General features: G+C 41.4%; 1 protein-coding gene across 6 annotated transcripts in view; it reads right to left on the reverse strand.

Annotated features, from left to right (window-relative positions):
- The window catches only part of enox2 (ecto-NOX disulfide-thiol exchanger 2), a 199,959-nt gene that overhangs the window by 21,133 nt on the left and 153,649 nt on the right, over nucleotides 1-25,177 (reverse strand). For all 6 annotated transcript variants that reach the window (XM_087851780.1, XM_087851784.1, XM_087851781.1 and 3 more), the window contains 5 exons: nucleotides 15,740-15,946; nucleotides 13,110-13,343; nucleotides 11,667-11,879; nucleotides 8,337-8,443; nucleotides 4,484-4,598 (listed from right to left, as the gene is read on the reverse strand). In XM_087851780.1, the coding sequence (XP_087707906.1) occupies nucleotides 4,484-4,598; nucleotides 8,337-8,443; nucleotides 11,667-11,879; nucleotides 13,110-13,343; nucleotides 15,740-15,946 (876 nt within the window). The remainder of the gene's footprint in view (nucleotides 1-4,483; nucleotides 4,599-8,336; nucleotides 8,444-11,666; nucleotides 11,880-13,109; nucleotides 13,344-15,739; nucleotides 15,947-25,177) is intronic.

Raw genomic sequence — 25,177 nt, forward strand, 5'->3', positions numbered from 1 at the left:
TGCCACATCTACACACAGACACATACAGATTCACAAGATGAAAATCATGCCAGCTAGAGTATCACGGCTGGCAACAACTCACTGCTATATCCTGGCACATTTACTTTTCACTGCCATCAGGGGACACCCAGCTTCACAGATCTATCTTTAACAATGTATGTAATTCTTTATCTTAATAATTCAGCCAAGGACTAAAATACATTTTCAAACAAACCATTGGGTTTAACAGTGAACTGAATAATGTAGTGTGCATGAAGTGTGGTCTCCCAGTGGGTTCGTCTGTTTTTTCATTCAGATAAAATAGATGCCAGGAGAAGATGGATTCAAGGTAAGGAGAGAAATAGGTCAGAAAAGTGACACAGAAGCTTATTGTAGTTTCCTTTCATGAAAGTAAACTGCTATGAAAGTCTATTTCAGTTAGCCAGTTGCTACAATAAGCTAGCCAATAGGGCTGCCACAGACGAGACTAATCACCGATTATTTTTGCGATTAGTCGACTAATCAGATCATCATCCATTGGACGTAAACATACAGCTTATTGCACCAGCAGCATCTGCTCTTATATAACTATCATTAGCTTACAGCTTTAAGTGTTTAAGGTATGTGCTAACTAAAAATAAAGACAAGATGATAGTTTATTAAATTTTAATGCAGATTGTTTCGGTTAAGTAAACTCCTTGCTATCTAAAATATAACAGGACACCGGAGTAAATTCTCGAGCATCTCACACTTCTGATAATCAGCTGTCTGCTTGATGTTTATTCAGCTGTGTAAAAACTATAACTTTAATCTCAGCCAAACCGATTTACTCAGGAACAAATAAAATACTAAAAAAAGCTAAACAATAACATTTTTAAGTTATCTAAGTGACTTATATATCATGTTTAACCTGGGTAGCAAAAGACAGCGGTGGGTTTGAAAATGATTTGCCGGGAGTCCGGTGTTCTCACGGCTCTAGTTAGCCTAGCGCCCGGCTAGCTATCGAGCTAGTGGGTAACAGACGTCTCCGAAAACGTCGGAGCGTTTTTGAAAATATGTGGTGTCTTGATAAACTGAGCAGATATTTGAGGTTTACACAGCTACATTCTTGCCTGAAAATATGTTAAACGTTTATTTTGTGACCCAGAAAGAATAATAAGAGTAATATTAAAACGAACTAGCTGCCGCCATTGTTGGAAACTGAGGTGGGCTGCGCTATGAATTCTGGGACACAGCTTCTTCTTCTTCGGGGTTTAACGGCAGCTGGCATCCTTGTACATGCAGTGCTGCCATCTTCTGTTTCAGTCCGTTATTACACTCTTAAATCCTACTACTTATTCCTGCTTCTTTTGGGATCTTACAAAGCTTCAAACGACGCATCGACTATTAAATCAGTCGTCGACGATTTTGATAGTCGAAGTAATCGTGACTAGTCGACTAATCGTGGCAGCCCTACTAGCCAATAAGTTCCACTGCTAGCAGGGTTAGCTTACATTTGCACACTGTTCAATACAAAGTACTGAAAGCAGTGAAACATCACTTATAATGTCTATAAAGAATTTTCCTTTTGATGTAATTATCAGAAAGGCTGGACCATGATTATTAATTCCCATCTTTAAAGTTTGATGCTTCAACTTTCTTTTTACTTCAATATGGACCTTTCGTATGCAGAAATATTTTTCTGCCCGTCACAGTTATAAGTTACACACTTATGAACCTCATACAAATCCCAATTTAATCCCCGCTTATAGCAACAAAAACACATATGATGTTTGATCAACTGAGAAAGTGCTGTGTCTCCAGGTTAACAGTGAGGATATCATTCAAAGACATTTTGAAATTGGGACCAGAGGCGCCTTCACTTTCATAAGTTGAATGACAGCGCCTTGGCAAGATATTAAAAAGAAAAAACAACTCCCATCACATTTGGAGTAAATCCAGACTGATGAACAAGTTCACTATATGAGATTTTATAACTGACCCAGGGAGGAAAGCTTGGAGAAAACTTTACATTTCTACCCATAATGCTTTTCCTTATTTTCTGTGTACTGTTACAATAGTGCATGCTTACATTAAGCACTGCAGAACCTTTAAACACTGAGGTCAATATATATGAAAGTTATCCCTGTGAGCCAAAAGCTCAGGCTGCTCTAAATGTTTACTTTGAGGCATATTTTCTACTCTGGGCTCTGTAAAATGTCAATGACACTGGATAAACTGATGTGGCCACATCAGGCGAGCAGCACTAGCTGTGAAAGACTGCCCCAACAATTCCTGTTCAAACGCTTTTAGTAGGGGTAGCAAATCAAAGAAACGCTGGGAAAGGAAAGAGGAGGGGAATGAAAGCAGCTTGTTTTAGACCAGTGACTGAACCAAGCTGAGGGGTTTGCACTAATCCACAGTATAAGATAAATACAGATTTTTACAAAACTGTTACTGATGCAAAGCTACAATTTTAGAGTCCACGAATGAAAACAAGACTTTGGAAATGAGCATAAGGCAGAGGTGCTCAGTGTCCTCACAGGAGAAAAGGTTGCTGTAAGCTGTGGGCTCGCTTTATGGTGTTTGAATGCTCTCATTGTTTCTGTGCAAGGTTTCTCCAGGTACTCTGGTTCCCTCCAGTAGTCCAAAGATGTGTGTGTAAAGCTAACTGGTGATTCTAATCTGCTGATCTGTCCAGGATCAGCTGCCTCCCCCCCTACCCTTAAACCAAAGCAGAAAAGGTAGTTAAGCAAACAAACATTGTAGGTCCCCTTTAGAAAGCAGACTGGGTACCAAATTTAAATGATATTTAGCTACTTTTCAAGCATTTTATCGAACACAAAAGGGCCCAAAGTCCAACAGTACAATGCTGTCAAGTTGGTGGAGCACTGTCACTTCTATATACCACGTCCAGGGATCAAACACCTATAGTTTATATTAATGTACTCAAAGCTGTAATAATACCAGAGTGTTCTAGCCAGTAGCTCAACTGGACATTTGACCTGACCTACTGAGTAAAGAGAGCAGATTGGGAGGAGGTATTATTCCATGAGATCTGCTTAGCTCCAAAGATATCAGTTCTGCTCTCCTACTGCAAGCCTCGAGCAGAAGCTCTTTGGGAAACTGCAACACACTGACTGGACTGGGGAGATAAGCCCCATCCTGTGTGAGTGAGTGTGTGCATGAAAGCATGTCTTGTTAGGTTTTGTGTGGGTGTTCACGAGTGCTGCCTGCAGTCTATCATGGAGGACCGTTGGCAGTGTTAATGAACTCTTGCTGGGCGTGTGTGTGTGTGTCCGTGCTGGGTTTGTGTGTGCTCTTTCCTACCAGCAAAATGAAGGTTTGAGGTGAGAAGTGTATTGATCTGAGAGCCTCATCAACTTGGTGTGAGGAGATGTCAACTGCTCGGCCAGATTCTGTTACGTAACAGGCGAAGCTATCGACCTGCAGATATCCGCGAGTGTGCACGTAGGCATACACCTTAGGGTGTACAGTCATGCACAGAAGCGGCTCTTTTGCCTTCTATTCTGTACGTGAGTCAGATGCGGAGCATCGATTCCCTTTTTAAGAGGCTGCAGTCATAACACAGGTGTTTTTAGCCGGGACGGCTGACGTGTAAACATGCCCGTTTGCTTAAAGGTTAGTGTGTGTGTGTGTGTGTGTGTGTGTGTGTGTGTGTGTGTGTGTGAGGGGGGGGGGGGGGGGGGTGTGGTGCAACACTCAGCCTGTTAACACAAATACGAAAAAGTGTCACATTAACACCTGCCACCTCAGCCAATCCTGCAGCATTGAGTGAAATGACAGGTCTTTGACAGCAATGCTAATTAATGATAGCTAAACAGCAAGGTTGCAAAAGAGAAGGGGCTGAAGTGACGAGTGCATTTACATACATTTGCATGCTAATTAGAGATACTGTCATATTAGCAAAAGGCAGAGATCAGGCTGATTAAAAGCCAAGAAGAAACCACACATCTGAGACGTGAAGAGGAACAGAACATGGGATGAAGAGGCCTCACATGTGGTTCCCTGCATGTTGCACCAATGACTACTATAGAATTATTGGGTTATTGTTATGGGGTTTGAGGGATTAGCAGCATCATTAACTTTTGTTGCTTCAGCAAACACAAAGAGCCTCCTTTGAGGGAGCAACAGAAGATTATGGCACTTCAGTGATACCCCAATCTGAAATTAGATGGCAGCTGGCAGATGTGGACGGACTGGCACATGTACATGCTCCTATGTGTACATTCACTGGGGTGGACTGAGGTGAATGACATTCAGCACTTATGTTCAACATTAACTCAGGCTAGCGTGCATATTGTCAGCAACTTGCTGTAGTCTGAATGTGTTTGTATTCATGCGGGGATGTCAGATGCTCGGGGGATGATTACTGTCGTTTCAGTCAAACAGAGCTGTCTCCCTCAGTTATTTAACAGTCTCTGTGCTGATCCTTTGGAAATCGTGATCAGTGTACTTCCTGTCAAGATGACAGAAGTGCTGAACTGTGGATGCATATGCATACCTGAGTCCTCAGAGTCCTTGCTGTCAGGGGCATCCTCCATATCATCATCAGACATCTCCATCTCCTCCTCTCGTCTGATGCCCATCAGCTGCTCGTTGTGCATGTTTCTAATCTCCTGCGAAACACAGTGAAAAGAGCGACGGGTCAAAACTGCAAAGACTCCAGAGTGATGCACATTTTAGCAGGTGCTGATCAGTAAACTCCTTCAAAGTTGACGCTAAAGGAAAACTGAGCTGCAAAGGAAAACTTTGAACATATTGGTACAGAACAAAGGAGTGCAGCTGCAGAGAGATAAAAGGATGATATCAGAGCTAGGGCTCAGTTCCTTCTATGGCTCGGAAATGGGGTATATGGTAGCACATATACAACGAGACCTCACCGTTTTGTACTTGGAGAAAAACAGCACGCATTAAAGCAGCCATACAAATGCAACTCTACCATCTGTCAATGAAATGAAAGCTCCTCAATTTCACTACACACTGATTCACAACAACAAACCATGATAAGTGTCTCGGTGCACGTCGCGCCTGCTGCTGGTTTTTATGCCCGTGTTTTATTCTAATTGAGGGCACATCTGGAAACACCAGCAGTAACTGTAAAATACCAATCTTCTCCATTTCATTTCACCCTCACAGACAGAATCGCTAATGACTACATCCATCTGGAGACCAGTAACCAGAAGCAGGTTTCAAAATGGTTTAAAGATTAAGGTCATACCACTGAAATGGAGTGGCTGTAATTGAGACAAAACCTTCCAGGTTTGTGCTGAGAGAAAGTCAAAACAAACGAATAAACATATGGTCGACTGTTAACACTAAGACTATCCTACCACATCTCCATTGTTTGGTCTGTCTGGACCTTTAATAACATGTTTGCATTTTAGTGGAAAATATACATCTCGAAAGAATTATGATGCACAGCTAATTTAGATGTATGATGCATTAGATACACGATTACATGCTCTGACAGGCCTAATATTTCAGCTTGTGCTGCAAAAGCGGTGAGGACTTGATTTACACACGTATGCAACACATATTAATGAATAGAATAAAAGCAGTTGTTAATATAACAGCTGCACAATCATCTATAGAGCTCAACCTTTGTTGCAGCTTAAAGGTTGAACTTTGAGGCAGCCGATTTAAAGCCAAAGGCATCGATCAATATCATCTCACCGTGATACTCCTCTCTCCTGCGACTTCACTCATTTACAGCATTTAGCGTTCAAAAGTGATTTAAACTTTGACCTCCATTCATTTGTGTTGTCCCCGGGATTCCCACAACACAAGGGTTAAATCATTAAATATATGATTTATGCTTTAGAACAAAAGCAAAACATACAAGCCATCACTCAACACGCCTCCATGAGCCTCTACTGTCTTTCAAAGGATTTTTTTCAAAGCATGATATTCTCTTCATGTATTACACACAACTACACGGACGAGGACACGTTATCAACAGGGCGTCTCTGAGGCAATCAATGAAATAAAGACAGTGAAATATGAAAACAAGTATTTACTGACACATATGGGGGAGTGCTGTGTTTACAAACACCATCAGTAGATAAAAAGTGCAAAATCAATGAAATAACAATTTCTAAGCGAGGGAGCAAAAAAGCAGCCCGAGAGTAAATACATTTGAAACCATCTGTCAGCTGATGTTATCAGCCTGAGCCGTGGCACAGGTCAAACAGGTACTCGAAACACACAAGCACATGTGGAGAAACAGCCCTCTGTGTACAAGCACACATCCACTGCATACACACACCACATAAAGACAGAGAGACAGCTGTTGTCTGATTCTGCCTGTGAGCTGCAGCTCCTCTATCATTCGCCTGTAGCCACAGAGTGATACTGGCTCTCTGATGTTAAACTGTCCCCAAACAAACACTTACTTACCTATTCTCTATACACGGGACAGTGGCTGCAAGCACTGCAGCCTCTAAGACAGACAGGTATGAACGAAATAAAACCATTATTTGATAGTAATGTAAAGAAATGATCAGCTTTAATGGCACCATGTTAAAGTGGAAGCATCCACCTCTACAGCCACATGCAGTTTGACTTTTTAAACCCATTGTTTTGGTTCTCTGACCTTCACGCACAATGTGTAGTTGCCTTTTACACGTCCATATATAACTAAAGGTAACAGCTGAGTGCACTGTACCAACCCAGCACTATAGGCGTGGACGTGTTTCTTGTAAGCAATCATAAAATGCAAGAGCACTTTTTGGAATTGTAAGCCTTCAGTGAAGCAGAAAGGAGCATCGCCTCCTTAGAGGTTGATTTTTTTCTATACCTGAGTAATTGTTCCCTATTTATTTAATACATTTTCTTTTTCTGCCTGCTGCAGGTTAAGCTCAAGTGCTGATCCAAAGCAATGAGCTGACAGATACTAAAACACTTCACAGTGTTTGAATGTACAGGGAGTAAGGGCACCGAGTGATTTAATAGGTTAATCTATACTTGAAGATGCCTACCAGTTGCATGTGACCTCGCTAGTTACGATTACTTTTCTCCAGGCGCTGAGCGCTAACAGCCAGAGATAAAGACTCGACTCGGGGTTATGCTAACCCAACAGCTAGAGTTGAAACTACTTCACTTTGAGACAAGCACACAATGTCACGAAGTGTCTAAATCTCTTCTCAGAGATTGTAAGTGTAAAACAGCCTGAAGGGAAAACTCTTCGAAGGATGTTTCCTCGTATCAGGACATATTTAGCAGCCGTGTCCACCCACCGTGGTCTCTTTTGTTTACATTTAGGGTCATACTGTACACACTAATGTACGCAAGGAAGGAAACGAACGGAAAAACACCCGAGGCCTGATGTAAACACTGTTCACAACATAAGAGATTTGAAAACTTTCAATACTAAGAGTATGTTTGTATGATTTGCCAGTGAGCGTGTTGCTTAAGGACTGAGTGAGGCAATAACACAAAAGGGTCTTTTCTGATGGCAGCATGTGCAATTAAATATGCATCATTCTGCTTCCTCTTACTCAGAGGCCTTAACACGAGCCATTATAAACACAACTTCCATGCTCATAATTCTGCAGTACATCTGATAATTGGAGCGACATTTCTGCACCACCACCTACCTTCAATGTGACGTTTTTTGCACAAGTTGACTGCTGCTTCTGCTGCGACGTGTTTCGTTATTAATGAGCATCTTAACTGGGCTTTAACTTGCATCTTAAAACTGTTGTTTTTCATACTATGGTTCAAAGAAACTTACCAATCAGATATGCTCATATACGGTCCATTAGACGCAGGACTGCAACACATGCCGGACCCTCCATTACATACAACCCATCATCATGTCAATTAATGTTCCATTTGGCAGAGAGAGAAAACAGCGAGCAGACAGCAGATGACAAAAGTGCTGTTAGACTTGAAAACGAATATGCTTTTAGCTCTCGATATATGTTCCTCAATCATTTACTTCAGAGAAAGAAAAAAGCCCCCAAAAATCAACATCTTCTAATTTATTGGTGAAGAGGGCAGGGGAGGCAGATTTACCTTTCTTCTTGAACACTTAGGGGTGGAAGAAACAGACTCACCAAGCACCTTGTATCTCTTCATGGGGGAGGCAAGGCTGGAGGAAGGAGTGGAGGAGGAAAGGGCAGAGGTCGGGGCCTCAGTCTGTGCCTGGATCTCGCTCGATTGAGAGGCACCTGCTACTTACTATTACACGGGCTCTGCCCTCTCCTATTATTTCTTTATTATTACCATCACCTCTTTGGTATCAAGCAACATTTTAAAGAGCTTTACATTGAGAAGGCGTAAAACAAAGTGGGATAATGACTAATTTTTCCATAAATGATGTGATTGACACAGTTAAATCAAAATGTACCAACCTCTGCTTGTTTGCGCCACATGTCCAGATTCTTGCGCTGAGCTTTGGAGAAATGGTCCCATGCCTTTTGTTTGGAAGCAGCTTGGAATACAGACACAATCTGTTCAACTGTGGCAGGATGCAGGGAAGGACCAGTGACCACCCAAAGACAGAGAGAGAGAGAGGGAGAAAGAGAGAGAGGACAGTTGGGAAGGAGCAGAGGAGTGAAAAAGCCGAGTCAACTAGGGATGTAAAGAACTGTGTGTGTGTGTGTGTGTTCGTTCAGTGGTGTATGCATGCGTGTGTTCTACTTACCAGCTGATGCCAGTGTGCATCATCTTATGGCAGAGTGATCAGATGGTTCCCACAAGCAAAAGTTCAATAAATTATACGATTTCTGCAGAGCATGCTTGAATTATATGAGACAAACTGGTTTATGCGGAGCCTGTTGCTCTTTAGCACATGTCTACTCTTGACTGTAATTACCAACACTATAGCATAAACTGATTATTTTAGTTCAGGCTGACACAAACATCACCACTGGATCACTAAACCTGGCAGTTATTCATGAACCCAGAGCACAAACTCTCTGACATTTCCTGAAAGAACATCTTGTAGTTCTGTAGCCATCTTGAAATATTTCCAGGCGCATATTTGGGAAGCGACTTCACTTCTTACTACGAGCAAGCAAATTAATGGGTAATCTGCATTTAACGGGTATGGTTTAATTAAACCGAGTGGCTTCCGATTAGCCAAATACACCACTGTGTCTAACAAATTCGAACATACCGAATTCAATCTCGACACTGACTGAAGAGTTACTCATATTTTCTTTTTTCCTGTCAGTTCAGGTGCTTTTAAATGCCAGTTGGGAATATCACAGGTTTCCCCAGAAATGTCAGCTTTCCCGTCATAATTACATCCTGGATGCTGAAGTTAATACTATTTAAAAAAGAGAAATTATAGCACCTCAGATGTGACTTGAAGAAGGGAAGGAGTGCAGTGTCTCAGAGCTGCTAGCACGGCTGCAGACTTATTGTTTAATGAGGGACATTTTGCTCAGCAACTGCCAGCTGCCAAAAATAACCGAGGCCGACTCTCAGTATGCTACCGTTGACCACAATGCAGCTCCACTGCAGACGTGGGCTCAAGAACCTTGCCCAAGGACAACAAGTTGTTCAAGTAAGAGTGTTCCTGATTTATTTTTCCTGTGCAAATGCCACAAGCTCTCTGCTGCTGCTAAAACCTTTTACACGACTGTAACTACAAAGTCGTTTAAAGGGTAGAGACTCGAGTCTGGACTGGACTGGAGTTTTTTCGGGTCATCGTGCCCAATTAGCACGAGGCAATAAGCCAGAACCTTTAACTTCAGGGTCTCCATTTACTCTGGATGTGATGGAGACAGCTGCTCTGCGTCTAAATATATTCTGTGTCAGATTTTATCTTATGTGCAGTACATCAACGGAGTGATTTTTCCACCAGCTACCTGTCTGTTGTCATGCAGGTGGTCCTGGGTGGTCTGTGTATCGCAGAAGCCCCAACTCACGCAGAGGGGCAGCCAATAAGACCTCCAGTTAAGTGTGCGTTGGTGTGTGTGTGATTGCAGAGTGGTGAGAGATAGCACAGTTCAAGGATCAATATCATCTTCCCAGCACCCTGTAATTTGATGGATCCAATCGATGGTCAGGGCAAAGACGAGAGGCACGTGTTCAGACAGGCTTTCAGGCCTGTGAGCACATATGGAAATATTTTTACATTTTGTATACTACTCGTCTTCGACACGGCAGAAAGTTGGTCAAATACAACCTCTTCACTGTCAATTATCTGGAGTTTCTGGAGAAGCTTTTGAGTTTGTTTTTCAGGGCTTTAAGCACCACAACTTCAAATCTAGTGAGGCAGCAGCAGAAGCCAGTATCTCAAAACCTGAGCACATGCAATGAGACTGTATGCAACAATAGACACCACTAAAGATTAAGTGAACATGCTTTTTTAAATTTGGGATAAGAGACATCCTGTAAGGTGACATACAGCTTCACAAACTACAATTTGTGGACGGCGAGTAGCAAACCAGACAGACTTGAGCTGTTATGACAAATAAAGCCTCCCACAGGCTGAGTTACAGCATCAGGAAGAAGCTGAGAATTTATGTGTGGCTGAAATAATTGAGAATGGCTAATACAAAACAACAACAACAACAACAACAACAACAAAGGCCTGCCTCTCTTTCCGGTTTATACAAAGAACTATACACCCACCATCTGTGTTTTCCATGTGCATTATTTATCTAATAAACAAAAATGAAACAGTTGCAAACTAGCGACCGTCTCTAATGACGTCACGTTGTATTTAACATGCATGTGGTGACAAAGTGTTGCAGACTTTAGTGGGAATCAGCAGCTGAAGAGCTGAAGCTCCATTTTATTATGGCTTTGGCTTTTTATCAACATCACTGTGCAGCACTCCCTGTACATGCTTGCTCTCCAGTGTGTTCTTGCAGTATGTTACTACATCCATCTGGCGACCTTAATAACAATCCACTGTGTTTTCCTCCAACAACAATATCAACCTTTCTTTCCTCTGACTTTTTAAAGAAATATTTTGTATTATAGATGCAACAAAAAGGGAGCAGGAGCCTTACAGGGAACATTTCGTGGCGATCGTGGCGAAAAGAGTTGGGAGTTTGTCGGAAGGTTGCCAGTTCGAGCCCTGCCATTGTGTCCTTGGGCAAGACACTTCACCCGTTGCCTACTGGTGGTGGTCAGAGGGCCCGGTGGCGCCAGTGTCCGGCAGCCTCGCCTCTGTCAGTGCGCCCCAGGGTGGCTGTGGCTACAATGTAGCTGCCATCACCAGTGTGTGAATGTGTGTGTGAAGCGCTTTGGGGTCCTTAAGGACTAATAAAGCGCTATATAAATACAGGCCATTTACCATTTTCATTCTTAGGAAAGAAATTAAACTTACCTTTAAGCCATGGTCCCAACAACAATTTAGTACAAGACAAGAGGGCAGCTATGACACTATTAAGCCTAACCTTTAAACCGCAGTGTGTAGGTCAGTAGTTACATTTGTCTGTGCATCATGTGAGAGACTGTGAACGATGTCATACTTACTTTTTAGTGGATTACACTTCTCCAGGCTTGATCTGGATTCTTGGTGCCTTTGTTTAGCTTACAAACTATTTCCATTCAATGTGGGTGTGCTATCCTAAAACTTACACTGCACCAAACAGGATTTGACTCATGCCATCATATCCTCCTCCTGTATTGCCCAATAAGGAGCTTCCTTACAGTATATACAGTGTAAAAATTGAAATATGCAAGTGTGTGTTTGTGAGAGACAGACTGTAGTAACTCACATTGAGCCAGTATACCAGCCAGAGCAGTCTTGAACTTGTCTTTGGCTTCTTCCATCTCTTTTTCATGCTGACTCTTCTCGCTCATCAGCCGGCGGATGTGGCTGTTGGAGGACTGGATCATGGAGTAGAAGTTGTTGGCGTTTCTGCGGTTAACTTCGCCTCGTTCAAGCCAGGTCAGGAGCACACGAACCGCTTCAGGAAATTTGCCGTCATCTGGGCAAGAAAGAGTAAGAGTTACGATTGACACAAGAGAAAAACATGCTGCACCCTGTACAGGCTCACGAAAGGAGAGGAGGGCAAACACCAAGCATGATAAAGCACAGACTTCTCACCTATAATCCCATAAGGCTGAAAATATGCTCTGCTTTCTGCTCACTAATAAATGTTTCATATAATAAACTGAAACGCAGGTGCATTGTAATATTAAAAACATGTTCTCCTGTACTGAACATATACAAAATAAAAGCAGGGTTAATAAAAACATATAAGTGCCTCTGGATGAAAGAAAAACACAATATGACACACAGTTATATATTTGGAAACAAACAACTTTGTGGACTTCAATAACAGCTAAGAGCAGAGACAAGTTTAAAAACAGTAGATGAAACCCATTTATAGGGTTTGATCTTGGTGAAAACCTCTATAGGCGTCTTGTCATTAAAAGCAGGATCTGAGTTATACGAGTGTCTGGGAGAAACGGCTAAATCCTCTTTCCCCTTTGGAAAGAAAACCTAAATCTGAAGCAATAGTTGGGATAAAAGTTTTCACAACAGCAGCCCAAAGTGATCAGAAACAAATCCTTGGCTGGAACGGCACAGAGCTGGAGAAGGGAGAGCTGAAAAAGACTCACGCAGATGGTTGAGAGGCACAAAGTCACAGCCATTTTGTTATTAGGCAACTGTGACTGAGACCTGGAAGTGTCACTGCTCATTAGTGAAACAAGTTTATTCAGCCAGAAACTCGACAGAAAGCCGAGAACGGGAGAAAGAAGAGAGAGGATGAGCAGGGAGGAGAGTGCAGGGAGAGGAGAGGAGGAAGGACAAGATAAGAGAGAAGCTGAGGGAGAGTAAACTGATCTACTGTGTTTAACAGCCGTTTCGTAACGTCTTTTGAAAGCAAATTTGTTAGAACATCAGAATTACTTTCTCAGATTTACCGGCTGCAGTTTATGGCTGTTCCTGTAAAGTCCTGCACTGGGAAATCCCTGCAAGCACACACTCGCAGTACTCAACCACTGTCATGACTTATTATCTACCTTGTCAGTTTTTGGATTGCATGAATAAAGACGGCGCCATGAGACCTATTTTTGTATTCTCTCAATAACAATGTGACAGAAGCAAATGATTTTCTTCCACACATGCGGCAGGTTCTTCTCTTATGTCTGTGCTCTCATATCCTGCTTTCATTGTACATGCTGCACAGATTGCCAGCATCCATGTCTACCTTTGATCTTGTCTCCCAGCTGACCGCACTCGTGCTCAGAGTAGTGGACGATGGGAGGAGGGGACGGTGGCCGGAGGCGATCTTCTTCCATCTTGCGTCTGTGACGCTCCTCTCTGGCTAACATGCGCTGGCGACATTCCCACTCATAGAGGTCATCTCTGGCCTGCGCGAAGTCCACGTGGAGGCGTCCAGTGTCTTTTTTGTCTGTGCTTGAACCCAAACGGATACGATAACCTAGGAAGGAAACGGAAATTGTAAATAAAAGAGAAATAAGGGTCGAATGAAGTAGGAGGAGCTTAAGAGAAATAATGTGGAGGAGCAGAAGGAGCGACGGTCAACGTATCGATACAAGTGAACAACTTTGTGCACCTGCAGATTGCACATCACATTATAAAAACTGTGAGGGAGACCACTAGGGGGACGTAAGGAAGATGGCAGCACAAGCTTGCAGCTCCTGGTCAAAACTCGACAGAGAACCAGAATTCGAATATTTCCACCACTAAACGGTGTAATAAATGCCATGGAAGGTGGAAGAAGGTCAAAAAGACAAGGAAACATTAAGGATTTTGTGAAACAAGTGGAGCTGGCAAGAGGAGGCAACGCAGACATGTCCGAGAACAGCGTGCAAGGCGAGCAGATGGAAGGAGATGTAGCTAGCCACCCTCACCCAGACTTCCAGGATATCATTAAGGAAATTCACTCACTTAAAGCAGAGTTTAAAACTGAGGTTGCCACGTTTAAGAAAGACATCACACAAGAAATGAAGGACGAATTCGACAGCTTCAAGAAAGACATTATTAAAACTGTGTGCAAAAATGGCTGCTTAGTAACAGATCACAGCTGTTACATGTTACGATTTCAGAATTTAGTCTAAACACTGCTACATTGTTTCTGTTTCACAAAGCCTCGGGTTTCATTTGTTACTTCACAGTTCAGAACACGAAGGAAAAAAAAGGTAACATGTGACATCACTCGTCACGTTGTAACTGACAGAGTAACAGTTACACAGCCGCCTGTGGCACGTAGACTGCAGCAAAACATGGATGCTTCTAATTCCGGACATCTGTCAAATTCGTGCGTCCTGTTTACATCAGCTTCTCATTAAAGCGTGCTCATTTGTCTGTGGTACTCTCCATTAGTCTTACACCTTCTACACTGCTCAAAAAAAACGGAGAAAAATGATTTAAGTTACACTCGACTGAACTGAAAAGCAATACATTTGAAAGGAGTGACACTCTAAAAAGGTATGTGTAGTCTGCGCCACTGGGGATTTCCTCTGAGCCAACAGTAAAACACTTTCCATTACTTTCAACGTGTATTTAGATCCAACAAAATCCAGTGAAGACACTTTTTATTGGGATCTACGAGTTGATTCACCCCCAGCGCGCCCTCATCATTACTCTCTTCTTCTTGTTAGATCTCTTGGTTTGAGAAGATATATTAGCTGTAGGGTTTGTGGAGCACAGAAGGCCTGCATCCTTTTGGGAATACACAAGGGAGACTTAGAGAGGCCAATTACTTCTCTAGTGGCACTGAAACACCACAATATCCCTCATTACCCCCACTCTTCTCCACACTAGTTCCCACTTATCCCCACTCTCCCCTCCTTACTCAATTTCCACTAATGGCTGGTTGTGGACTGAAGTGAAATCTGGTCCATTTTGTGATTTAATTGCTTCGAAATGATCAGAGAGTGCATCCAACGTGTGTTTTCGGTCACACGTGTAAGAGTGTGTTTTCCAACTGAGCAACGTAATGATGTGCAGAGTGATTTACTGACAGACACAACACAGTCTCATCAAAGGAAAAATAAAAAGAGGGTGAAACAGCGTTGGATGCCGACAACAACAAACCAAAAATAAAAGCAGGAAAAGAAACGAGCGCGATTTCAGGGGTCTCTGTCTGCTCCGTCTGCTTCAGGCTCCCAGCCTGCTGCTGCTTCGATATTTCATATGAGGAGATCTCGGTGTGCTGGGGCTGCTTGAGTGGGTGTCATTTCTAGGTACTGTTTGCACAGTGTGTGTGTGTGTGGTGTTATTTATGGGGGAACTACACAGCTCTGTCATCACTTTAATATATGGACCCCCACTCCCACATCTCACTGTAAGAGTATATGCGGACGAAATCGACGGGTCTCTCATTCAAACCCACACCTGCCTACCTGCATGGACACACAATAACGCAGAGAAGATTTCTGAATTGGGGGGAGCAGGAACACAGGACAATGTGTTTGCTCTCAGAGATTTAAGATGTAGTCCAGAAGCTACTGTCAAAATAATAAGGACGAGATAATATAGGAGCCTATAAGCCAATGATACATGGTTAGTAGAGGTTTATTTGCCTTTATGGTAAATGGATTTCTTTGGCACCTGTAGTAGAAAACTCTGCTTAGATCAGAGCCAGTTTTTGATTTCTGCTAGTGCTCAGTCGAATAAAGAAATATAAAAACATTTTTAATAATTGAATGCTCTTCTTTGTGGTACAGCCACAAAGTTTAACCTCGGGTGCTGAAGGTGAATTACAAATGCACTGATTGACTGGGAGTTTCCTGTACCAGCATCTCTAGACTTTACAGAGAAAGAAAAAAATATCCAAAATAAAATGAAGGCTTTAGATTCGCGACCTCTTACCTGACAGGAAGAGCGCCTTGTCCACAGTCGGCTCCTCCGCAAATCTGATGTGGCAAAAGTTCTTCTTGCTTTTGCGTATGGCTGTGATGTCACCACACTGCCCAAAGACCTCCATGATGAGCTGCTCTGTGGCGTTTTCTGGCAGACCGCCGACAAACACAGTCTTACATCCCGGAGGGCGGTCTCTGGTTGCCGGAGGGGGCAGGTCTGTGACAAAGAAGAGCAGTGTGTGAGACATCATCCAGTTGAAATATAAATACGAGGCTGGAAAAACGAACAGCTGTAATTAGTCGACAGCATTTCTTAATGTTTGCAGTTCAGAAAAGTCATTGCAATGTTTCTCAATCACTGCTGTGTGAACTTAAACACAGAAACCCAAGAATAATTTGGGTAAAACACTTTATTTTGCTCTTTGTGAAGATGAAAACAATACAAGCAGCGGTAACCATTGATTGGATTTTGCCAGAGAAAAGTGGTTTTCTTCAAAATTCATTGCAAGAAAAAAACAAAACAAAAACAAAGCAACAAACAGAACTATTATCAACAGCACTGCCTGAAAAATGATTAAAAAAACCTTTCATCACTTTGTAATAACAACATTTTGTTCAGCTTTTAATCAAATAGGTGTTTATTTTGTCTTTTTTAAGACATCTGTGTATTAAACATGGAGACAAGTTAAAACTATAGATGAAAATAAAGCAGAACTACAGCCAACCATAAATATAAAACCTGGATTATCATGTACAGTAAAAATATCCATTAAAATAAAGATAAGAGACCATTGGTGCTTTGAGAAATGCAAAAATTTTGATAATAAATAATTATAGCATAATAAAGGATCCCATCACCAAATAAGCAAGACTGACAAAAGCAAATGCAGCGTAATAGCAGAGCATTAATGAAAAATCCATTTTAGAAAAAGCTTCTACATCCAGACTGAGAATAATGATCACAGCAGCATTAAAGGAGCAAGACGGCATCTGCATGTCATATAAGCAAAAACAAAATTCTCAGTGATGCTGTGCAGTGAAGTCCTTTTAGAAAAGAGCACTCATGACCTAAAAAAATCATATCATTAATGAATTTAACCAAGTTTTGTTAGAGAAACTGAAAAATCAAATCCATGAAAATGAAATTCTGTTGGGCCCAAAGTGACAGATCTTTTAATGTGAAGGGTCCCTCGCACTGCAGAAATCACTTATTCATCACAGATGAATGTTGACTGATTTAATCTCCAATAGCTTCTCATCCATGATGAATATGATTAGCGTGGTCGATGAGAAGTGAACCAGCTAATCAGTGTAATGCAGAGGATGCTGTATTTCTAGACGTCTACTAGGAAATCTCTGCAATGGGGCTGAACTTGGTTGGATACCTGAGATATAGGAGGAGGACTGATCAGGAGTTTATTGTTTTTAGTAGTAATTTCATTAGTGGCGTAAGTATTTTTTCCTAGTAACAGCTGTTAACCCTTTAAGACCTACCATAGAACCAAGTCTGCCAGAGCTTATATTATATGTTTACATGCTGTGGAGCCATTTTTGGGAGCATTTCAAGTTGATATACATCAATACAACCATTACAGCCTAAATTTTAATAATATGTCTGCATTAAGTGCATAGAAATTACATAAATTGCAAAAAAGTGCAATAAACTACAAAAAAATTGAAAATTGTTTTTGTTTTTTTAACATATATTTCTAGTTAGAGAAATTTAAGAGGCTTATCCCTCAAAACTGTAAATACAAAAAAGTTGCACAAAATAGTTTCCCACCACAGGAAATTTATTTTGTGTTTTCATAGTTTTATTTTTGAAATACACCAATTTTTATACACTGCAGGAAAAACGAAAATAAATATTATGATGCAAGTTTGCAAAAAAGCAGCATGTGCATCAAAATAAACTATTTCCAGCAGTGCAATATGAGTCCTAAGCATCCCAGAAACCACACAGAAAGTCATAAAGTCAAACATAACTTTTAAAAACACCAGTATAGGCTCACTGAGGCCCTGATGGTAAAAAACTACATTTCCGCGAAAATGACGTCACTTCCGGTTTCGGGCAGGTAATGGCGGACATGCAAAAGTTCACGCTGACGTCTATTCCAACGTAGGAAGTGTTATGAACAGCTGATCGGATCGGCAAAGTGTGTTTCTGGAATATTATGTTTTTGTTGCTGCAAGCGCTTTTTATGCAGTTTTTGCAAAGCTATATGTGGAAGGAAACTGTGGCCGAGGACAAGCTGATGGCATAAGATGTAAGTACAACTCCTCAGGTTTCATATGCAAAAAAAATTATTGCGCTAGCTCACGTGGTTGCAGAGCTACCGGGATTTAAAAGTAGTTGCGCGAAACAGAGCGTGCCTGCTCTGACCGGTTTTAAAGGGTTAAGAAAGAGTCTAGCAGCACCCTCTGTACGACATTCAGAGTTTCCTATTCTGCCTTCTGGATCAGTCTTTAAAGGATTCATCTGTTGACACAAGTGCACACATATATTCTTATTATTCTAACATATGCACAGGTGAATACGATTTCAGATTCACGTTACACATGGTTCATGTTTTTTATATTTTGTTCCGTCACTCAACAACCAAACTCTTCCACTGATGCTTGTAAAGCAAGAACTCAAACTTTAATGAAAGCTCTGGATTCAATCCAGCACCAGATTTGATAAAAGACTGAAGGAGAGAACGACACAAGCTGCTGTGTTCTCAGCAGGGCGGCTCATCTCACGCTCAAAAACAAACTGGTAGTGGACTCCTTATGCAGCTTCGGTTTTGGTAACAGTTTAGGATCATTATTAGCTACTATGAAACACTAATGCCTTATTCTCGATCAATAGCCTCCTACTTAACAATAAGGAAGAAAGTCGTCATTAATAAGTTATGTTCTTATACATGTTGTTCTAGAACAGGCATTCTTCGTTCTGCAGCCTCAATAAACATTTAAACATGTTATTTGGTTACGTTTAGACACCAAAATGACTTTTTGGGTTAAGTTTCAAGGTTAACATGAACCTGAGGTTTTCTCAATGCTCCGCGTCGTTTTCTGTTCAATCACTGATTACAGTGAATGATAACTGCCTACTAATCTCTGCAGGCAGGTTTGTAGGCAGATTAGGCCTGTTAAAGACCATTCCTATAACAGGAACTCGGTGGGCATTAAACATCTGGATTGGCTGCACACAAAGATAATCCCGCACAACAAAAAGCTCCATCAGCTGAAAACAATGACGGTTTCGTAGCCTTGAACAATCGCAGCCTCGTTCAACGGCTTTTCAGAGAATCTCTGAAGGGGACGAGTATGAAATGGGATCGTTCTACGTGTAATCACTTCTTGTTTAACTGGAATAAACGCTGTATAATTTTAATGTGTTTAAGTAGTTACAAATAGAACTTGTTAACTGCAGAAGTTGTGCACTAGAAAGGATTTTATTATTACTTGGTTCTGAGGCAACTTTATAGTAGACAGTAGTTCCTCAGAATTAAAGCTAGGAAGCTTTAATTACTTGGAGACGATTAACACTTGGAGGTTTTGTGTTATGTAAAAGTTAACATCTTACCATAAAAATACCATAAAGCATACTGAACATGTAATCATGTAAAATTTCATTTCTTACTATTAATAACAAGTAATTACTGACTGACCGGGCAGATGCACAGCATGATCATAAGGAATAAAGGTGAAACAACTGATTCATAATATCTAATAAAGAGCCAACCAGCTATGCATAACTTGGACACAGCAATAATAAACAATATATTTAGTTATTATAAGCACAACAATATACTATAGCAGCATGTAACACACAAAGAAAAAAAGTTAGGGGAGTTAGTTTAGTTGTGAAAACACAACGATCCAAAGTCAGAGTTTTCTTTTGGCTAAAAAGCTTTATCAGCTCATAATCCCCTGCTGTCAGAGCTCCTTGTACTTGCATGCAGCACTGAAGAGCTGCAAACAAACTTTATGTCTCTGAGCCAGAGCCATCTCTTTCTTTTAATCCCCCCCCCCCATATCTCTTCTACCTTAACACACAGGCTCCAACAACCCCCCCCCGCCTCTGCTTTTCTTTAAATGTGACCGGTTAAAGCAAAACATCGTCTGTTTCATTCCTTGACCTCTAGCGTTGGCGGATTAGACTCGTTTTTCAGTTGAGATGGACAGAAAAAGTAAAGGCAGAGCAGAAAAAGCTGCGATAGCACGAAAACGCTTTGTTGGCAGATGCAACAAAGACTTCCAAATTAACTGACCTTTTCGGTCCACGAGCGGCCGATGGAGCAAGGAGGACGGAGAAGGGAGAACAGGTGCAGTGCAGAAATAACCTGATGTGACATGTTGTAAGTTATCTAAAAAGAATACAATGGAAAGTCTTGGTTTTTTTTTTTTAGCCTAAATCTGTTAATTTCTGTGTATCTTTTAAAACTTAGCAGGAGTGAAATCATTTTGCAATCCCCTCGGCTGCCTGCTGTGCGACTGAATCGCACTGTTTATCACAATAGAACATTTTATGCAAATGAATTAGAAACAACTCTCTAGATGAGCTATTTGTGACTTCCAGATTACAGTAAATACATGATATCAGAGGATATCAAAGCATTTATGAACAGTGCATGTGATTGCATTTTATGCAAATATAATGAGCCAGAGAACCTGAGGCTAAGGAAGCAAAGGAAGAGGATGGATGGAGCAGCTTTTGTGGGATCTTTTGGGAAATCATACAACACAAATGACTAAAAACCATTCGGTGTTTTCGACAGTGCACACAAAGGAAAGCAGGAGAAACGGGAGAAAATTGAGCAGACGGCTAAATGGAAGAGCCGAAACAGAATTTAACAGGTTAGAATAGAATAGAATAGAATTCAACTTTATTGTCATTGCACATGTCACAGGTACAAGGCAACAAAATGCAATTTGCATCCATCCAGAAGAGCTTTAGCCATGATATAGATATATTACAATATATATTAGCAATAATATAGATATGTGTAATGTACACGGTATGAAGTATGTTATGAATGTGCTATAACTATAAGTATGTACAGGCTATGAACAGGATATAAATATGAAAAACTATACAGAAATATGAACTATGCAGGTTATAAACAGTTGTAGGATTAAAAATTATCGTATGTACAGAATGATTATTTACACAGAACAATACAGTAATAATAAGTAGAAAGAACTAATAATATAATAAAGGACAAACCAGCGCCTCAAAAATGACCCTGTGATTTTCTCTTGTATTAGACTGAATTGTTCTGCACACACAGTTTCATGAATGTGGCTGTGAACAGACTGGCTCATTTTTAGTTCAGCCCCGTCCCAATGGCCTGCTCTTCATATGACCACCCAGTGGTTTGCTACACTGTCACAGGTTATTGTAATCCATCACCTCGACTGACCAGACACCCTTTCATGGTCTGAGAAGATGCCGCAGAGAGGAAGCTTTGCCCCTCAAAGGCCAACAGTTTACAAGACTGTGGTGTGAATAAGGCACGGCGGGACCACAGGTCGTCATTTTGAGCCGGATTTATTTGCAGCTCACAGGCTGCCAGCCGCACCACAAAACACTCCACCAACCCCCGAATCCCCGTGTTTTAACACGGCGGACGTGATTGCAGATGCTGTGCAGGATTGTCCGCACGCCCCCGCAGACCACGCCCCACCACGAAGACAAACTACAATCTACACACATTCAAGTACCCATGTTTAGCTGATTCTTGTCAGGGGTGAACGAAGCCACGTGCACGAAGAATTACGGCGAAAAATGGCACAACTGTCTCACAACTGCACACACTGCGATCTGCACATCAGTGTCGGTTTGGTTTAGTTTGGTTTAATCGGTTTGCTTACTACTGTCTGAATAACTGGTTGATGCAAACACATGAAGCATGTACAATGGGGCCCTGCTTACAGCGCACAACACTTGCATGAAATGCATAAAAATCAATAATGAGCCAAGAAACTGGAAAAAAAAAAACCCCAAACAAACCAACCAAACATTTCTGAGCGTCCTTCCTAAATATTTGATACTGTATGTGTTCATATGTCGAACTGGTACACACAGCAAGAATACTAACATCTCTGTAAAGATAACTATACAAACTCTTCTCTAACAACATCCTCAGAGGGTTGGGTAAGAAAAACAGTTATCAAGCTTTGAAGTGGGTCCATGGGTCCAAACACTGGGAGTAAAGCCTTTGCAAACCATTTACAATACCACCGAAGCATTATATAGTTGACCAGGCAAAAGAGGCAGAGAAGGTGAACCAGTGATCAATGCTGAATTGAGAGGGTTCGACTGAAGTCAAGAGGGGGGGACGCATTGAGAAGAAGGGCTTGATGAGGATGTGCACTGATTGTAAGGTTATGCACACTGAGAAGACAGAAGAGAGAGAAAGCACCAGAGCTGGGGGAGGGCTGAAAGGGTTGTTGTTGCTCAGCTAAAAGGTCAGTGAGCGAGGATGCTGCATGCGGTGTCAGGTTGAGTGTGTGCAGCTAGAGGGTAATGACTACTTGTGATGGACACCATATGCAACCTTGTTGCCAAGACGCGAGCACTTTCCTGTGATATTTGCTTAACGCCTCGATGCAGCAAACGCCAGTGTTTGCTTCGCTGCTGCAGTTCAAACCGTGAGCAACATTAACATGGCTCTGGCTCCAAGCTGCAGTCCTTCGTTACTGTAACAGTGATTCATACACATTCCATTAACAGCAAGCTTTATACTGGCTCAATGGTGAGGTATAATCCAACCGTATTATATGTTCTCTGGGTAAACACATGACAAAGACTTCAAATAACTTCATCTCCCAACGATTTGTCCCGGCCACCACTATTTTGCATCTCAAAGCACTTTTGACAGCATGCAGCATGAAATAATGATTCAGTGCCATCAAAATGTTCTCCTCTCACTCACCCGTCAGTTCTGTCATACTGGGAAGACGACACAGCCTTAGCGAGACAGATGCTGACAAGATCATCTTCTCAAAAATAAAACTTAACACCATTTTTTGATATGAAAGACTGAGTAAACTTTCTTGCCTGTTAAACAAACGCTGATACAGTATCTGGTGCAACTGTGCATTTAACTATATGACAGTGTTGACTTAAATAAAGCTGTTTTCTGCTGTTTTCTGCATGTCAGACTCTCTTTAGCTTTAGAGGTCTCCACATATATCCTCACATGCCACGTCCAGCCGTGTCCTTTAGCTGACTGAATTTTTCAGTCGAGGTGAGATAATCGTCAATGACACCACATATAAAGACGTGAAATTAATAACACTGATCCTATAACAATGATACCTTTCAGGCTTGGATTGTAATAAGCAGCAAGCAAACAGACAGGATTTCAAGTTTGTGTTGGAGACAGGAGAAAATGGGTATGTGTAAGAGTTCAGGCAACGCTGACAAAAGGCCAAATTGCGACGGCTAGACGACGGCTCAGAGCAACTCCAAAATGACAGGTCTTGTGGGTCGAAGTTAGTGGCTTCAGAAAGGTTATCAAATAAAGGACAATGAGTGATGTGGAGTGATGGCTGGTCCGTGTGGTCCAATCACATACACAAAAGGAGAAGTAGTGTAAGTGTAAGATGTGTCAGAACACAGTCCATTGCAGTTCACTGTGTAAATGTGATCATTGCCTTAACCCTTTAAGACCTACCATAGAACCAAGTCTGCCAGAGCTTATATTATATGTTTACATGCTGTGGAGCCATTTTTGGGAGCATTTCAAGTTGCTATACATCAATACAACCATTATAGCCCAAATTTTAATAATATGTCTGCATTAAGTGCATAGTAATTACATAAATTGCTAAAAGTGCAATAAACTACAAAAAAATTGAAAATCGTTTTTGTTTTTTTAACATATATTTCTAGTTAGAGAAATTTAAGAGGCTTATCCCTCAAAACTGTAAATACAAAAAAGTTGCACAAAATAGTTTCCCACCACAGGAAATTTATTTTGAGTCTCTTCATAGTTTTATTTTTGAAATACACCAATTTTTATACACTGCAGGAAAAACGAAAATAAATATTATAATGCAACTTTGCAAAAAAGCAGCATATGCATCAAAATAAACTATTTCCAGCAGTGCAATATGAGTCCTAAGCATCCCAGAAACCACACAGAAAGTCAAGTCAAACATAACTTTTAAAAACACCAGTATAGGCTCATGAGGCCCTGATGGTAAAAAACTACATTTCCGCGAAAATGACGTCACTTCCAGTTTCGGGCAGGTCATGGCGGACATGCGATAGTTCGCGCTGATGGACGTAGGAAGTGTTACAAACAGCTGTTCGGATCGGCAAAGCGTGTTTCTGGAATATTATGTTTTTGTTGCTGCAAGTGCTTTTTATGCAGTTTTTGCAAAGCTATATGTGGAAGGAAACTGTGACCGAGGACAAGCTGATGGCATAAGATGTAAGTACAACTCCTCCGGTTTCATATGCAAAAAAAATTATTGCGCTAGCTCACGTGGTTGCAGAGCTACCGGGATTTAAATGTAGTTGCGCAAAACGGAGCGTGTCCGCTCCGACCGGCTTTAAAGGGTTAAAGCTCCTACAAGAAATGTGAGCATTACACTTAGACCAGGGAACAACAGGAGGAAGAGACCAGGTTTGACTTATCATCCATCTTTTACATTATAGTGATGGCCAGATGTTCACACCACATCTGGTAGAAGGGTCATTTACATAGCAAAACCTCCCAAAGAAGAAACAAGACAAAGAGTAGCGTTAAGTTTGCAGTCGGTTAGATATGCTGGCCGTGCCTTGCTCCACAAAGATGTGTTGTCCAATTCCTCAAGACACCTTCAAAGGTCCTGTGATGGTCTGTTAAGTGCAAAACTCCTTTGGGCTTTGGTCTGATAGTCATTACCTTAAGGCTCAGCAACATATTTTTAATATTATTTCTCAATTAACAGTTTTCAGGATGGAAATAGAATGAGTCAAACTGTAGATGAGATATTGTAAATAAACTGGCGACATACCACAACCTTGCCCAATACCTGAACTGGTTTTAGTTCCCTTAGCTGGGAAATGCGACCCTGACAGATACACCAACAACTTGAGATCGACACCAGAACTCTCAGAGCCACAGAAACACAAAATCAACCCATTTGATAAGGCGCCAATTCTCACTGGGCATTAGCCATCCCTGTGGACCTCCTACAGAGCTACTTAGCTTTCATGAGAAGAATCAAGCTAGACAGCTTCTCAATTGTCTGCCTATTTTAAAATACCTGGCTTATAGATGGACTGCTTTTTTGTGACACTGGAATAAGTGACACGCAAAAAGATCATAAGTAGAGCCGGGGAGCAAAAAAGTGAGTAAGTGGAGCAGAGTAGAGGCAGGGAAGTAGAAAGTAACAAGGAGGATGAAAAAGGTTACCAATTAAGCCTCATGTCCATGTGAGAAGAGATCATTTTCTAAAAAAG

Source organism: Neolamprologus brichardi, chromosome 2 (genome assembly GCF_056152115.1).
Source record: "Neolamprologus brichardi isolate AB-2024 chromosome 2, ASM5615211v1, whole genome shotgun sequence".
Taxonomy (NCBI): domain Eukaryota; kingdom Metazoa; phylum Chordata; class Actinopteri; order Cichliformes; family Cichlidae; genus Neolamprologus; species Neolamprologus brichardi.